Raw genomic sequence first — 17,720 nt, 5'->3', positions numbered from 1 at the left:
AACGGGCTGCCCACCCCATACTTCACTCTATGAGGCAAGCAGCAGCCAGGCAGGAGAATATGATTCTCCTCCCCAGGGACTCATTCTTCCTCAGAAACCCTGACCTTGCACCACCCAGAAATTTGGGAAGTCAAACCTTTGCTACCTTAGTGTCACAGAGGATCATGATTTTTCATAGATGCCTATTGACTTAGAATGTCAAAAATAAAAAAATTCTAAAGAAGATGGAAGAAAACGCTCAACTCTGCCCAGTAGAGGCACACCAGATGGATAGAGGTTAGACTCTGTCTTCCGATTCCATCTGAAGGTTCAAGCAGCACCCAAAGTTCAGAGTCAAAAATAACCCTCCCGTGGCGCGTGCTACCAGGTGTCAGGCATGGGTGGATGTCTCCTTCCTGGGGTGGAGAACGACAAAGGTCGTCATACAACACAGATGGAGGGAAGGGGGAATTAGGCTGACAACATAAAAGCAGAACATATTGGGACGCCTGGTGGCTCAGTCGTTAAGCGTCTGCCTTCGGCTCAGGTCATGATCCCAGGGTCCTGGGATCGAGCCCCGCATCAGGCTCTCTGCTCGGCAGGAAGCCTGCTTCTCCCTCTCCCACTCCCCCTGCTTGTGTTCCTGCTCTCGCTCTCTCTCTCTCTCTCTGTCAAATAAATAAATAAATAAAATCTTTGAAGAAAAAAAAAAAGGCAGAACATAACCCTGAGAATATAAGATGAGATAAAGAGGGGAGATGAAAGACTCTAGGGAAACCAGTTCTGAAGGTGAGAGAAATTGGACTCAGAGAAACTGAGGAAAATTTGGGAAGCTCTCCCAGAAGGCAGAGGAAGGCGAAAGGAAGGAACGGGGACTGTCTTGTCTGAGGCCGTCAGAGCTTCCTGCAGAGAAACCAGAGTGATGGGGAGAGGAACCATCTCCCAAATTCAAAGACGAGACGGCGACGTGCGCACAACAGCATCTGAACGTGCAGGTAAGAAGGGTTTTCCATATTCCAGGGAAGTTAATAAAATGCCTAAATATGTTCTGATAGAATCTCTGAGTTCTAAGGAAAGAGAAATCTCACTATAAACTAGGAATAAGGAAATATGTTTTGACAAATGATCAAAATTTAGGCGGATATCAAATTTCTCTACTGTTCTAGGTTGAGGGGGTATTTAACATTCTGGTGTTTTTAATAAGCGTATCTTCTACTTGAATATACCCTATACTGAAAACAACTCAAAAGGCTCAAAATTAAAAGCTAGACATGTAAGAAGATAATCCCTAAAATAAATCATCCATAGCTAGTCCAAAACCACTATCAATTTATTACAAATTTGAAGTAAATATCAGAAGTGATTAAGTGACAAAAACATTGTGACATAAAAGAAATATTGGGTGAATATCTCATAGAATTATAAATATTTAGCAAGTTTTCAAAGCACATTAAAAACAAAAGGTAGCATAATATTCCATTGTATAGATGGACCACATCTTCTTTATCCATTCATCTGTCGATGGACATCTTGGCTCTTTCCATAGTTTGGCTATTGTGGACGTTGCTGCTATAAACAGCGGGGTGCACGTACCCCTTCGGGTCCCTACATTTGTATCCTTGGGGTACTGAGTCATATGGTAGCTCTATTTTCAACTTTTTGAGGAACATCCATACTGTTTTCCAGAGTGGCTGCACCAGCTTGCCTTCCCACCAACAGTGTAGGAGGGTTCCCCTGTCTCCGCATCCCCGCCAACATCTGTTGTTTCCTGACTTGTTAATTTTAGCCATTCTGACTGGTGTGAGGTGGTACCTCATTGAGGTTTTGATTTGGATTTCCCTGATGCCGAGCGATGTTGAGCACTTTATACAATGGAATATTATGCAGCCTTCAAAAGGAATGAGATCTTGCCATTTGCAACGACGTGGATGGAACTGGAGGGTGTTATGCTGAGCGAAATAAGTCAATCAGAGAAAGACATGCTTCATATGACCTCAGTGATATGAGGAATTCTTAATCTCAGGAAACAAACTGAGGGTTGCTGGAATGGTGGGGGGTGGGAGGGATGGGGTGGCTGGGCGATAGACATTGAGGAGGGTATGTGCTATGGTGAGCACTGTGAATTGTGCAAGACTCTTGAATCACAGACCTGTACCTCTGAAACAAATAATACATTATATGTTAAAAAAAAAAAAAGAAGAAGAAGGAGGGGAAGAATGAAGGGGGGGAAATCGGAGGGGGAGACGAACCATGAGAGACGATGGACTCTGAAAAACAAACTGAGGGTTCTAGAGGGGAGGGGGTGGGGGATGGGTTAGCCTGGTGATGGGTATTAAAGAGGGCACGTTCTGCGTGGAGCACTGGGTGTTATGCACAAACAATGAATCATGGAACACTACATCAAAAACTAATGATGTTATGTATGGTGATTAACATAACAATAAGAAAGCATACAGCACAATGATGAAACAGAAAGAGACATTTAAGAGAATGGAAGAAAAAGATACCACGTTCCTGGAATGGGAAGCTAAATGTGGTCAAGTACTTTTCAAAATGACGATCCATCCGGGAAGGCCTGAACTGATTCTACTGAAGCTTCCCGAGGGCAGAGACCACATTACCTTACTCATTTCTGCATCTTCAGCCCCTGCAAGGTGCTTCACCCATGGTGAATACTGAATGGTTTTTAAAGGAATAAATTTAATTCTAACAGAAAGACCAGTGGATTTCTTTGCTGAGAGGAGATCATCTAATAAAATACATCAAAAACTAATGATGTATTATATGTTAGCTAACTGCACATAATAAAAAATAATTCTAAAGTTCACATGTAAGAAGAAATGGACAAAAATAGCCAAGATAACAGGTTCTGAAAAAGACTCACAAGAGGGATTTATACCAAGAGTTGCCCATGAGAGACCAGGCTATACGTCATTTACTGATGGAACTGTCTTAAGTCACAATGTTTTACCCAAGACCACAATAGTTTATATAATAATTTAATTTCTAATGAGAATGTCATCAGAAAAGAAAGTGACATATGATCCAGAAAACAGTGGCTCCAACCCGGGACAGCAGTTGGGGGGGTGTCCCAGGACAGTCTTGTCGCAGATGTGGGAGAGAATAATCAGTCCCCGCTGGGGTGTGCAGCGGAGGGTACTTGGGAAGATAGGTGTGGGGTAACGAGCAATGTAACAGAATACCTAACAGAGTCTGGGGGGCAAATAATGAGAGTAAGATAAAATGGAATGTTCCAAGTCAAAAATAAAACAACTTAAAACTCCAGGAAAAACAAAACACTGGACAAAAACGAGATGCAGCTCTAGCATGAAAGACAATTACTTACGATGAAGTCACTGCTATTTATTGGTTTTAACTTCTTAGAATCAACTTAAAGATAAGTAAGGAGATTTAGATATGGTTACAGGACAGAAAGCAAATGCCATCAGTCTCAATGATATAAATGTAAAAAAGGAGATGACAGAGTTTCTAGGAGCCAGACAGGGGCAGGAGAGGAACCTGGAGGAGAGAACAGGACCAGTATCTTCATCTTTGAAACCGGGGAGTTATGAATTCTTAAGTTTATACAGGTAAGTAACAGAGGAAATTAAAATGCACATATATGGAGAAGGTGGAAGGGCATAAGGGTGAGTGTGCCCATTTCTCGTCTATCATAAGAAAGAAACAAGTTAATAATGCACAAATTAGTAAAAACAAATAATAAAGTTAATATAAATTAATAAGATAACAAATTAATAAAAATAAAATATATAAACACATTATTTAGTAATAGGAGGGTTACTATCGGGGAAAACCATACAAGGAGTTAAAAGTCATCTCCATCTGGGGGTGGGGCGGGTAAGTGGGGAGGGACTGTTGTTCTTCCATAACCCCTTCTGCATGGTTTTACTTTGAAGCATTAATATGCAACACTTTGACTAAAAGGAGACACAAAGTTACAACTAAAAAATAATTAAGAAAAAGATCAATGCATGGAGCTATCAAGAAACATGTTAGTGACCCGGACCAGGCTGAGTCTGTGGGCTACCACATGCGGGGACTTAGGGAGAGGTGCCCGCCCTCGGTGGGCACGTGGTCGAGGCTGCTCTGGGTGCTTCCGGCCACACTGAGTTTGTAGGAATGAGATTTTTTTTTTTTAAGCTACTGAAGAACTGACATTACAAGAAAAGTGGGCAGGAGAGGGCAAATCAGCCACAGAACACTTCATTAATTAATTACCTTGACAAGTCAATGAAAATCTAAGCACACATAGAAGTGGTGAGATCAGATGGATGGGCAGCACACTGAGTGAGTGGACTGTGCCAGGGAGAAGGTGCTGTGAGGTCTGATGGTCTTTCAGCCTCTGCAGTAAACCATGGAGCGTTTCTCTTTTTGTCCAGTGAGGAGGTCAGGCAGCGAGTGTGGCTGGAGCAGGGAGGGTGCAGCTCGTGGCTGAAATGAACACTGCCCGGGGCGGCTGGCCCGCTCACGCGGGCTTCACAGGTATTCTCAACGGTGGCCAAGATCTCAGCTGAATTTTTCACCAAACAGAACAGTTTCTTATTTCTTTTCTTTTTCCTTTTTTTCTTTCTTTCTTTTCTTTTTTACCAAACAGAACAGTTTCAATTGGAACCTACATAAACAAACAATACACATTTTGTCCTCTGTCCTTTTCAAGAAAGAAAAAATAAAAGGACCAAGTGTCTTGGAGAAGGTTTCCTTCTTTTAAAACCATACTCGAGGGCTATTGCTCTGATGTGCTGAATTTTCTTGAGACGCTCCTGTGATTTCTGAGTTTTACAGCATGGGGGCCTCTGTGAGGCTGTCCTCGGGCAGGCGGCCCTGCAGCTGTGACTGGTGCCAGCCTGGGGGCCCAGCTGACTTGTGTCCTAGGTCTGTCCCTCTCAAGGCCCTCTTCCCCGGAGAATGGTGCTTGCTCCCAGTGCGTTTTCGCTGCGCTCCCTCGGCAGAGGCGCTGTAAGCGCTCAGGTGGGCGCCGTTTACCGCTCCCCCCCCCCCCCCCCCCCCCCCCCCCCCCCCGCCTGCCGCCAGGCAGGCAGGCAGGGACTTCTGCACCGGGAACGTGTAGCTCCCAGGCCGTGCAGCACCAGGAACCCCTGGGCCCACCTTCCCCAGACTGGAAGTCCCAGACAGCCTGCTTTTGCTCTTGGAGTCTGCGGGCATCTCTGGCCCTACTACAGACGCTGAAAACATGGGTGGGAAGAGAGTCCCCGGACCCAGCATCCTCCACCAGGCCACATCCGCCCCTCCTTCCTCGAACCTTTCCTGGCACCTGCGATCTGTGCCATCTTGTCTCAGATCATCATGCAGTACCAATTCTTCTTGACCATTAGCCAGGCTGGGAGCTCCTTGAGGCAATGAGCAAAGTCATGATCCAGGACCCAGGCTTGGGTACCTACAGAGGAAACCCATATAATTCTTACAGCTTGAGTCACACTGTCTCTCGAGGGGAGAGTGGTGGGGGGAAGTGCCTAAGGAGAACCTAGAGGGACTTTAGAGTGTGGGAAGGAACTCAGTGTCAATGAAGCGAACAGTAGTTAGAGTTGGCCACGCCCCTGGGAGCTGTCGATGCCCCCAGCAGTGAAGGCAAGTGGAGGAATAATGTGACCAGTGTATGATGGGACAGATGTGGCTACAGAGAGCCCTGAGTCCCCTTGACCGTGGCCTCTCGACGGGGCCTGTGCGGGTGCAGGTGATGCATCCATGGTTGCACATCGACCTCGCTGTGATCACTGCACTCATCCCATTGACGCTGGGAAGGAAGCGTGGACAGAGATGGGGGAGCCTGTCTCCATGGTCCTGTGCACACGGACTCGGGGTTGCAGAACACGCCCCCTGTGGCCACCGCACTCAGGGAGGTTGCGCCCTCCCCCAGGGACAGCAGCAGACAGTAATGATGGCAGGGTCAGCCCAGTCTCTACCACAGGGGACAGAGGCAGTGGCAGAGACCGTCTCTGTACCCACGCCTGATTATCAAAGTCAGCAGTCCTCTAAGTGTGGTCCCCGACCAGCAGCACCTGGGAAGGTTGGAAATACACATTCTCAGGCCCACCCCAGACCCACTGAATCCAAAACTCTGTGGGTGGGGCCGCAAAGTATGGTTGGACGAGGCCCCAGGTGATTCCAGCGGTGCTCCAGTTTGAGGACCACAATCTCAGTGAGCCACATGACACGCTGGTGAGAACAGCTCCAAGGGCCATTTAGTGACAGAGCTCCATGTCCATCTCTGCCCTTACTAAGTGTTCTTTGAAAGAATAAATGTAATGGTGGGCGGATAAGGTGCTCTGCAATAAAGAGAAGTTGGTTGCAGTGAAAGGAGGGGAGAAAAGAGGATTTAAAGCAGAATGATTTACGAAGGTGAGATGGAGCAGGGCTTTGGAAGACACAAGGATTGATCCAATGTTGAGATGAAGAGAGATGCTAAGATATTCTGATAATCACAGAAAATAGATGATCATATTTTGAGAGCCTTAGAAATTGCATTTTAAAAAGAACACAATACCAAAATATGAATAGGAAACAAAAGATTCCTGGAAGAAATGCTACCGATTTCCTCTTTATTCTAAAGTACTTTGTCTGCCAACGAATAACACATGTTCATCCAAAGAGCATTTAGGGAGGGTTGAGCACTGTGCAGAGATGGTTCCAGATGCTGGTGACACAGAGATCTAAACCCTTGTCATAGGAGAGCTCCCAGTGTGTGGGGAGACAGACAACCCCTCCTTTCAGGGCAGGGTAAGGACTGCCCTACGGTGAGGAGGATGTCCGTGGAGCGAAAAGCACAAGTTGGCTGAGAAAACATTACAACGATCCCACAAATCTCCCCCCAAAGGTGCCTTCAAATCAAAATAAAGAGACTCTTCCTGGTAAGCAGTATTTGAATTTTTTATGAGTCCATTTGTTTGCCATAAAATATTAATAAGGCGTTGTCTCCCTCACAGGGATTAATGTGCTGTGTCACTTCTTGGTATTCCAAATTCTGGCAAAGGTTCCAACAGTTGTGTGGCCATAAAGGGCAAAGGAACAAAAGGTCTGTTTATCTGAAATAAAGAGCCTGCAATTAACTCTGGCATTTTCTCAGCAATGTTCATTCCATGAATAAAACCAGAGCAAAAAAATACTTTGAGAAATTTAAAAAAAAGTTCTTTAATAGGCATTGTTGAGCAAACTGAAACAATACCAAATACCAAGTATTGCCTATGCCCTATATCTGAGCATGTCCTCAGAGCCATCACATAATTATATAAAAATATCTGCAGGCTGATTGCATTTTGCAGAATATAAAAGTGATGTGACTGTAAGACAAATTACTATCCGATGTATATTTCCATCATTTCATTTTTGATGGAGTACCAGATCATGTTATCTTTCCCTTCCATCATAGGGGCTGGCTATAACGCTGGGAAAACTGTCAGGATGAGGGAGAAGGAAGTGAGAGAGGTGCTATCCTAGGGATGGTGGAGTCCTTATTCAACAGTTTATGTGCTTTGAACATGAAGGGACTCATTGAAGAGGAGACATGGAGGCACGTGATGGAGGTGATGGGGGTGATGGTGGTGGCTGGTGATGGGGGTGGTGGTGGTGGTTGGTTATGGTGGCAGTGATGGTGGTGCTGATGGTGGTGGTAATGGTTGTGATGGTTATGGTGGTGGTGGTGGTGATGGTGGTGGTGATGGTGATGGTGGTGGTGATGATGGTGGTGATGGTGGTGGTGATGGTGGTGGTGGTGGTGATGGTGATGGTGGTGGTGATGGTGGTGGTGATGGTGATGGTGGTGGTGATGGTGGTGGTGATGGTGGTGGTGATGGTGATGGTGGTGGTGATGGTGGTGGTGATGGTGATGGTGGTGGTGATGGTGGTGGTGATGGTGGTGGTGATGGTGGTGGTGATGGTGGTGGTGATGGTGATGGTGATGGTGGTGGTGATGGTGGTGGTGATGGTGATGGTGGTGGTGATGGTGGTGGTGATGGTGGTGGTGATGGTGGTGGTGATGGTGATGGTGGTGGTGATGGTGGTGGTGGTGATGGTGATGGTGGTGGTGATGGTGGTGGTGATGGTGGTGGTGATGGTGATGGTGGTGGTGATGGTGATGGTGGTGGTGATGGTGGTGGTGGTGGTGATGGTGGTGGTGATGGTGGTGGTGATGGTGATGGTGATGGTGGTGGTGATGGTGGTGGTGGTGGTGATGGTGATGGTGATGGTGATGGTGGTGGTGATGACGGTGGTGATGGTGGTAGTGGTGGTGGTGATGGTGGTGATGATGGTGATGGTGGTGGTGGTGGTGGTGGTGGTGGTGTTGATGGTGGTGACAGTGATGATGGTGACGGTGATGGTGGTGGTGATGGTGGTGGCGGTGATGGTGGTGGTGACAGTGATGATGGTGGTGGTGATGGTGGTGATGGTGATGGTGGTGGTGATGGTGGTGATGGTGATGATGGTGGTGGCAGTGATTGTGGTGATGTTGGTGGTGGTGGTGGTGGCGATGGTGGTGGTGATGGTGGTGGTGATGGTGGTGGTGCTGGTGGTGATGGAGGTGATGGTGCTGGTGGTGATGGCAGCGGTGGTAGTTATGGTGAATGTGGTTGAGATAGGTGGTGGCAGTATAGTTACTGATGGTGCTGGGGCTGAGGTCACTAGTAACGGGGACCCTGTTTTTGTGTGATGCTTCCATTGCTCTGATGACCTCTGTCCTCCCCCTCTTTCCTAGTGAAGACCTGTATTGGATTCACTGTACCAATCTCCCAGCGAGTCCCTATTTGGTATGGATGGAGCAGGAAGAAGGCTACATTTCCTTATCATGGGTGGTGGATAAGGAAGAGGCAGCTGGTGGCAGAGGAGGCCATGAGAATGTAAGCTCCTAGGACCTGCAGAAGTCTAGACCATGTGCACAGTTAGAAGCAGAGAGCCGCGTGTATACACAGCGATAAGCTAGGTCTTTACATGCTGCAGAGTGAAAAAGACAGGAAATAGGTCCACACACACACATAAATTTATACATCTGTATCTATGTACATCACAATGCCACTTATGCAAAATGAGTGCGCACACATACAAACAGCAATACAGATTTTACCAACATTAACGGGGAGAGAGGGGACTCAAATAGATTTAAAGAGGTGCCTGTGGAGTAACTTCTCTGACATTGGCCATAGCAACATCTTTCTAGATATGTCCCCGAAGCAAGGGAAACAAAAGAAAAAACAAACTATTGGAAATACATCAATATATAAAGCTTCTGCACAGCGAAGGAAACAAGCAACAAAACTAAAAGACAACCTAGGGAATGGGAGAAGATATTTGCAAATGATGTATCCGATAAAGGATGAGTATCCAAAATATATAAAGAACTGATACAACTCATCATCCAAAAAAACCAAATAATCCAATTTAAAAATGGGCAGAAGACACGGATAGACATTTTTCCAAAGAAGACATCCAGATGGCCAACAGACACATGAAAGGATGCTCAACATCACTCATCATCAGGGAAATGCAAATCAACACCTCAGTGAGATATCACCTCACCTGTGAGAATGGCTACAATCAACAACATGGGAAAAAAGTATTGGTGAGGATGCAGAGAAAGGGCAACCCTCGTGCACTGTTGATGGGAAAGCAAACTGGTGCAGCCACTGTGGAAAACAGTGTGGAGGGTCCTGGATAAATTAAAAATAGAACTACCTTACGATGCAGTAATTGCACTACTGGGTATTTACCCAGAAAATACAAAAACACTAATTCAAAGGGATGCATGCACCCCTGTGTTTATAGCAGCACTGTTTACAAGAGCCAAGATATGGAAGCAGCCCATGTGTCCGTGGACTGATGAATGGATAAAGAAGATGTGGTATGTACACAATGGAATATTACTCAACCAAAAAAGGAACAAAATCTTGCCATTAAAGAGTCCCATCTGAAAACCTAAGATGGGAAGAGAGAAAGTTCTGCCTTCCCTACAGCATCCTATGTTCAAGATGGCAGGAGCCGTCAATGGCTAAACATTGCTAAACGCTTGGTTCTTAGAAAGGTACCAAACAACCAAAGAAATCTCAATCTTCGAGAATCCTACCGGAGTGAGATTTTATTGGCTACGTGTTCAGTTCATTGGCCCATCGACAAAGGTTTCCTTCCTGAGCTTGTCTGGCATTCCAGGCCCCGCTCCAGACCCAAGTCCCGGCTCCCGGACTTTCCTTCTGGCTGGCAGGCAGGGAAAGGACGCGGTGAACAAAGTATACAGAATATCCTGCTGGGATGAGTGCTCGGAAGGAAACTGAGGCTGGGAAAGGAGGGAGTGGGGCTGTGACTTGAGCAAGGTCACCGGGGCGTGCTCAGGAAGCAGCACGTTTGATCAGGACCCACAGGGCATGGGCGCTGCCCCTCAGCCACAGGGGAGGGGTTTCCCTGCAGATGGAGCGCAGGTGCAAGCCCCCTAAGGGGGCTCAGGTGCATCCCTGAGGAGGGCTACGGAGACGTGGGATAAGGGTGTGGGGTGGCTCTGGTGTGGGCAGATAGGGTGGGGTCCCCGGAGAAGGAAAGAAAGATGAGACATGGCTTTCTCAACATGAGAGGGGTCATTTTTGGCCGCCAGCCTGCCCGGCGCTACTTGCCAGAGCACATTTCTAGTGGAACTGCCTGGGATATGTTAAATCCCGGAAAAACAGACCTCAGCAGCTCATGATTTTAAGGGAACAAAAGAATGTAGGAATAGACAGCCACCCAACAGGCCAGGAGAGGGAACGGCTTTCTGGGGGTGGCAGGAGGGGACGGGGAGAGTCCTGAGCCAGTGGTCTAGGAGGGCCCAAGCAGGGGTCACTAGGAGATGGGAGGGAGGGGGCAGTGTCGGGGAAGACCTGCACAAGGCAGACAGGAAAGTCAGAGGCCCGAGCACCAGAGGATGGAGGTGCTCTGACCCGAGGCAGCAGGATCATGGAAGGAGATCGGGAAGTCTGTTCTGACCGTGTCCAGTTTGCAAAGCCATTTAGAGATTATCAGATTTGTCTGAGACCTGTGAAGGGGCAATGAGCTCGCTGGGCATTATTCCTCCAGCGCAACCCTGGGCTCTGCGTTTGATTCACTGGGGACCTGTCCCGCGGGTGTAAGCAGGTGGATCAGCTATCCCCAGCGGTCACAGTCGAGGGCCCCGCTGGATCTATCACCCAGCAGACTGACCCTGACTCCTCTCTGCTAAGCTGCTCACATACACCCAGCTTTGCAAATGCCTCTGCTCTGGTTCCAACACCTGCCCGTTCTCCTAAGGAGCTAATGAGTTCAATCAAATCCTCGGCACATGTTCATTTACTTTGCCTAGAGCATCGCGACCTGGAGCTGCTGAGGGTGTGGCTGGATACGTGAGCCGCTGCCAGGACAGGTGAGGCTCAGTTCTGAAGCCGAGGGCTGCCAGCCAGCCTCCAGGGAGTACCAACAGCCACAAGACGGGGTGACTGCACCATGTCATCTGATTTTTACAACCGGTCCTCTTAGTAATGTTCATCTCCATCCTACAGATGAGGGACCCGAAGCAGGGCTGGTGCAGTCACTTCCCCAAGGCCCCAGGACTGGGATCTGAATGCAGAACCTTCACTCTGAACCAGCGGTTCTGCAGGTGGGGACATCTGGCCAAGACGGGGACAGTCACAACTCGGTGGGGGGGTTGCTCCTGGCATCTGAGGGGTGGGGCCGGGGCTGCTGTGAGCACCCTGCAGTGCCCCCCCGCCCCGCAGCAAAGAGTCACCAGGCCCCAAACGTCATAGTGCCCAGCTCAAGAGAGGGCTGTCACCCGCCCACGAGCTCGGCATCCCCCACACCACGCGCTTCTTGGTGGCCCTACTCAGCCCGCGGTTATTCAGCTGCCCGTAACGATGCGTTCGGTCTGACCCCGTCCCCACATCGGATGCTCCGCGCTTTGTTCCCCACTATGCACAGCTGGTAATGTCACTGCTTAATACATGTCCACTCCCATTTGTTCTCTGGTTTCTGATCTACCTGGGCCCACTTCGGAAACAATCTCAAGGCCGTGTGACAGAGAAAGTACGAGAAAGCATGACTTCCCCACATTACAGATTTACATTGCACATGAGGTGCATTATTGCATTTCGCCCACGAAATGAGAGCAGAAAACCCGAAACCAGCATCTGAACTTCCAGCCCTGACTGAGGCTAATTTTTCATTGTCCTTGAAGCTAATCAAGCCTGCGGAAACAGCATCACCAAATTGACTAAATGAGATTTTCAATTAACTCAAACAGATGGCTTAAATTTTCCAGGTGACTTTCCATATTAATTCGGTGAGTTTGCTGGACCAGGCCCCGGGAGGCCTGGCAGGGATGGGGGCTGAGAGGGAAACAATGAAATACTGGATCTTTAGGAGAGAAGACAAAGCAATAACCTGAACTTTCCTTCTACCCCCGCAAAAGCATTATCAGCCAAATCGATTCAACGCCCCCCTTCCCCGCCGGCCAGCGCACACGGAGAGCCCTGGGAACCCCGAGACTGGCTCTTGGGGGCCAGATTCATTAGCCTCTGGGGACACCGCGACCCTCTGACACAGAGGAGACCCATCCCGGGCAGGAGACAGGCAGTGAGGAGCGATTTATATTTATAGAGCACAGACTTCTCTGCTTGGTCTGCCTGCCCGAGGACCTCCGCATTTTACTTTCCCCCGAGCGGGAAAGTTGGAAGAACCTCCATGGAAGTCTGCACCGGCTCAGGCTTGTGAGGTGTGCGCAGACGGGTCTCACTAAGGGAGTCACCGCGGGAGAAGACCACATCATTCACAGAAGACCAGCAGTGCCAAGTGCCCGAGCACCAGGCCCCGGGGAAGGCCTGTGGAGACGCCGGAGTGGACGGGGCCACGGCTCCTGCCCTTCCAGAAGCTGCCCGGAAGCCACTAATAAGGTGGAGTTCTGAAACTCATAGTAAAAGCTTGAGCTAGAGTTATGGCAAAATTTGGGGTGGGAGTCTGCTGAGTCTCAGAATGCATCATTGTCGGCTTCACTGGGCCCTCTTCTGGGCTTACGGTCCGTCAATGGGAGGGTCCTGGTGCCCGCACACTGGGTTCCTCTTTTTTCAGTCTCCCATCAATACCCACCCCACAGAGAGCTTGAATGATGATGTAAATGGGCTCTGGAAGTATCCTCGGTCCCCAGGCTGTTTGAAATCTGGGACAGGATGAAACCGATACCAGAGTCCCCTTCACTTAGCTAGATCTACTCCATCGTTTTGATTAAACAAACAAACAAACAAACAAACAAAACTACCCAAACCAGACGTTAATGGTGACAGGACAGTTATCTTTGTCAGACTGCTCTACCACCTCCACGGGTTAGCTCACCAACTAGGAGATGTGGCTTTATTGGAATAGGATTCACCACCGGTTCCTGGAGCCAGCAAAGTGTAGAAATGTTCTAAAGTAATGCTCTTAAATGGGGCGCCATTTACGGAGCATCCAATGACGTGGACCTTCTGGGTGAAGACTGCATGTGTTCATGCAGCGGATGTTCTGCAGCACCCACCTGCGTGAGGCAGTACGCCCGGCTGGAGCTGTGCAGCTGGCCAGACATGCCCCTTCCCAAGGAGCCCGGCCTTCCGGGGAGCGTAGTCTGCTCCCGATTAAGGTGAGCAAGAGCAGGGCTGGTTTGAATGATGTTCCTTCACAGAAAACTGAACCATGAAGCAGTCACGAAAGCTTTAGAAAGTGTTACCTTTTTCTTGGATGTTTAAATTAGCAGCAAAATAAATCTGGAAGGACCCTGTAAATGAACATTCATCTCATTTTTTTTAACATAACAGAGAAAAGGAAGCAGACCTCATCCGTGGATCATCGGGTGGCATCATCTCTAGATCGTGGGTGGGTCCATTTAAGCCAATGACGTGCAGGGAAATGCTGGGGTTTTCACATCCAGCCTGGGAAGTAAAGGGGAGGAGACGTGAGTAAGCTCTCCTGTGGGGCGGTGTCTTCTTGCTGCGGATCCCTCCCCAGGGGAGGCACAGGCAGGACTCTGGGGCTCAGGAGTCCTGAGCAACCCTGGCTGAGAGCAGGTCACTCATGCACAGAAACTTACAAAGGGCAAGAGATAACTGGACCAGTGTCCTTCCTTCCCCAGGAAGCCTACCCCCTCCTCATGCCTCCTAGTGCCTCCTGACTATCAACATGGGAGGCGGAAAGGGAACTGGACAAGGAGCAGGAAAGGAATTCCTGGAGGCGATACCAAGAGGTGGCGTGCTGACGGCGAGGCACGCGGCGGAGAAGGCTGATGAATGCTGGCCGTGGCCCAGCAGGGGCGGGAGGGAAGTCCCTGGAAAAGAAGCTGGGTGGGTTCTGCTCTGCGTCACTGCTCCCCCCCACCGTGCTCCCTCTTCTAGGGGAAGAGCACTGCTAGGAAGGGGAAGGGGAAGGGGAAGGGGAAGGGGGGGCATTCTTCGTCAGCGGGACCGCTGGGTCTCGCGGACACTCTCGCTCCCTCCGCACCCTGCACGCAGACATGGCAGGTTCGCCACCACAGGACAGGAGTCCGGTGGGGTCACCAACTCATGCCTCTGATTTGGGAGAGGGTACCACGGGGCAAGTGACACCTCAATTCTGGGCATTCTCTTGGCTAGCATAGGATGCTTTTCCATTAAAATATGAACCACCTGGGGTCTCATAATTCCAATTCACCCATATCCCAGACTTCACTGGAAAACCACTGGAAAATCAAGATGGCTTTTGGGCCATCACTCCTAAATTGGGGAACCTCCCGTAAAAGGGTTCACTAGGGAAACCACTGCATCCCTGGGTGGTTAGAGGGGCCGGGCGGCCATTGCCACACTGCGTGTGTGGGGTGGGGCGTAGAGGGGTCCAAAGATTTGGCATTATTTAACGGTTTCCAACTAAAACTCTGGGTCTTCCACATGATGTAGAGTTAAGTCCAGTCAAGACCAGCTGAAAAAGGAGTGAGAGAATTTCTGTCCGCAGGCAAACCCACGTGGTGTGTTATCTTAGGCGCTCCCAGAATGGCTGACAATGGCCATGTCCCCAGAGGAGGCCTGTTCCTCCACACGGGACCTCCCTGGACACTGGCCACACCAATCAGAGAGCTGTGGACTGAATGCCTGTGTCCCCCACCTCCCAAATCCAAAATTCCTGTGTCGAAGCCCTGAGCCCCAGTGAGATGGTATCTGGAGGTGAGGCCTTGGGGAGGCGACTAGGGTTGGTGAGGTCATGAGGGTGGGGCCCCAAGATGGATTCGTGCCCTCATATGGAGAGACAGAAACACCAGAGCTCACTGGCTCTCAGCTGTATGAGGACACAGAGGGAAGGCAGGGTCTGCAAGCCAGAAACACGGTCCTTCCCCAGAACCCCACCTTCCTGGCACCCTGATCTCCGACTCCGAGCCTCCAGGACCGTAAGAAGTAAATGTCTGCTGCTACGGAGCCCGAGGTGACTGTACATCTGGCGTTTCCTTCTCTGGCCCGGGGCTCATGCACCTCACTGGCCTCCCTTGTCCCCCACTGCCCCTCCTGCTGCAAACTGCAGGCTGGCGTGTCTTGTCTTCCCTGGTGCACAAGGCACCTGGCATCAGCTCTCAGAGCCCTCCAATGGCTCGGGAGCCAGGGCTCAGTGCTCGCTGGCAGAAGGCTGAGGGATCCTTCCAAGGTGGCCCAAGGTGGGAAGTGAGCGCCTGGCAGGTGCAGGCAGAGAATGGCTCGCCTCCATCTGGCCCCCGGGCCCTAGCATGGTTTAGTGAAGCCAAGGGGCAGCAGGGCAGCTGCATCCACTCTGTCAGACATCAGCGTTTCTCCAGTTGAGTGGGCTGCAGAAAATTTGGCATCAGGTCCTCCCTTCGTGCCAGGATGCTGCGATTCGCTAACAAAGCAAGGTTTAGACGTTTGTACCCCCTCCACACTCCACTGCACCCTTGCTGTTCTGCAGGCTCTCTGGGCCAACAACTTGGCCTGGGAAGCAATCAGAGACTCCGGGTCAGAACAGGACCAAGCACAAAACAGCCCAGCCCGGACCCAGGGGACCAGGGGCAGACAGAGATCCCTCTGACCTCCCAGAGCCAAATTCTAAACTAGGGATTTGAGGACAGGGTGCCCCAGGAGCAGGCAGGGTGGATTGTTGTTTCCAGGGAATCATAAGTGGAGGTAATGTATTTATTTTGGTTCCAATGAAACTCAGACAAATGATTCACGGTCGTTCAGTTATTTAAAACAGAATAAACCTGCCGACAAATTCAGCTCCACAAAGATGGGCATTTAATGCAACGTAATGGGAAATACTGACTCTTGCCTCTGTTGACTACATTGCTTAGAACACGTCTGACTGGACAGCCCCACGTCTGGAGTCGCCCGGGGCAGGGCTATGGATGGACAAGGCAAAGCATTTGCTCTACTGTTTCCTCCCGCCTACCTTGGGGTAGTGGTAGGGCTTCACCGTGGGGTAGATGGAGCCGGTGTAGGTTGGGAGCTCCATGATGGGCACGCGGGAGTCGTTGATGGTGGCATAGGCGAGCCTCGTGCCATCCGGAGACCACCAGTGGGCGATGTGAGTCTTCAAAATCTCCTCTATGGGAAAACAGAGTGGAGAAATGTAGACAGACGGCACATAGGGGTGTGAACCAGGGCTGTGTGGGCACGTCTGGGAGCGGCCAGCACATCAGGCATTCCCTCGGGGACATGGATCTTCTGCCCCTTTTGAGTGGTCTTCACTGTGCCTGGATATGCCTTCATTCCCTGGGGGCTCAAGAGATGCCCGGTGCTGACCACTGAGCCCCAGTGAAACCCAATAAATCAAGGTCCACCTGAACAGAAGCTCATGGTCTGGAAAACTTTATTTTTATTTTGCACACATTTGAACACTCTGAGCCCAACACATGCTTTTTGAATAGAATTATTATTGCGCCACTGCAGGTTATTATTTTAAGATGCTTTAAAAAGCAGAACAACAGGAAGTCAGTCCCCACAGTAGCAGGGCACATCCAGGTAGCACCAAGTGAGAAAGGACGCTGTCTCCAGAAAATCCCAGGTCGGCTTGCAGGAGGCACCTGGGGACTCACGCCTACACATGCACACACGTTCCCTCGGGAACAGCTGTGCGGAAGGAGAACGTGTCCCACAGTCAGCACACTCCTCAGCCTTAAAGGAATGATGAATTTCCCTGGCTGTGGCAGAAAAGCAAACTGGCCCCATCTTCAACGGGGCTGAAGTGCAAATGACAATTCTCACAGGTGCCCCCCACTATTTTGTGTTATCGCAGCCAAGTGTCTTGGCTAACACGAGTCTTAACTACAGATGAGTTTTGTGGGATCTGTTATCCGCTCCAGAAAGAACAGTTCTAGTCCGCTTTCACTCCCCAAGTGTACCAAGTCAGGGTGCTGGGGACCAGAGACCCCAGCTCTTAGGTCAAGGGATTGTCTTTACATGATCTATACGCATCGCCAACGATTTCCCTCCAGATTTGTTTTTAAAGTAATGGTCACTACAATTATAGGATCACGTAACACAAGTCACACTGAACTGGTCGCTCTCAGGTGTGTCCCATACCCCGGCTCCATGTGCCCGCGGTGACAGAGAGGCAGTGGAGGGCCCCAAACTCATGCCGAGCAGATGACCTGAGCGCACGTGATACAAGGGACAACACTGTACGTGGGGACAAGGCAAGGACAGCCGGCCGCAGAGGAAGAGGAACACGGGGGAGGGCAAGGGCGGGGGTCAGACGGCCACAGAGTGGACACCGGGGCT

The 17,720-nt window shown here is 49.9% G+C and overlaps 1 protein-coding gene across 1 annotated transcript in view; it reads right to left on the bottom strand.

The window, feature by feature from the left end:
* Nucleotides 1-17,720, bottom strand: part of DPP6 (dipeptidyl peptidase like 6) — a 719,037-nt gene that overhangs the window by 85,686 nt on the left and 615,631 nt on the right. Inside the window, exons 9-10 of the mRNA XM_028089214.1 lie at nucleotides 16,390-16,544; nucleotides 13,804-13,901 (exon numbers count right to left, since the gene is read on the bottom strand). Coding sequence (XP_027945015.1) covers nucleotides 13,804-13,901; nucleotides 16,390-16,544 — 253 coding nt within the window. The remainder of the gene's footprint in view (nucleotides 1-13,803; nucleotides 13,902-16,389; nucleotides 16,545-17,720) is intronic.

This window comes from Eumetopias jubatus, unplaced genomic scaffold, assembly GCF_037043125.1.
Source record: "Eumetopias jubatus isolate StellerSeaLion01/CBP00866 unplaced genomic scaffold, mEumJub1_p1.0 scaffold_14, whole genome shotgun sequence".
Classification (NCBI taxonomy): domain Eukaryota; kingdom Metazoa; phylum Chordata; class Mammalia; order Carnivora; family Otariidae; genus Eumetopias; species Eumetopias jubatus.
The sequence above is the reverse complement of the archived record's forward strand: the minus strand, read 5'-3'. Positions and strand labels throughout refer to the sequence as shown.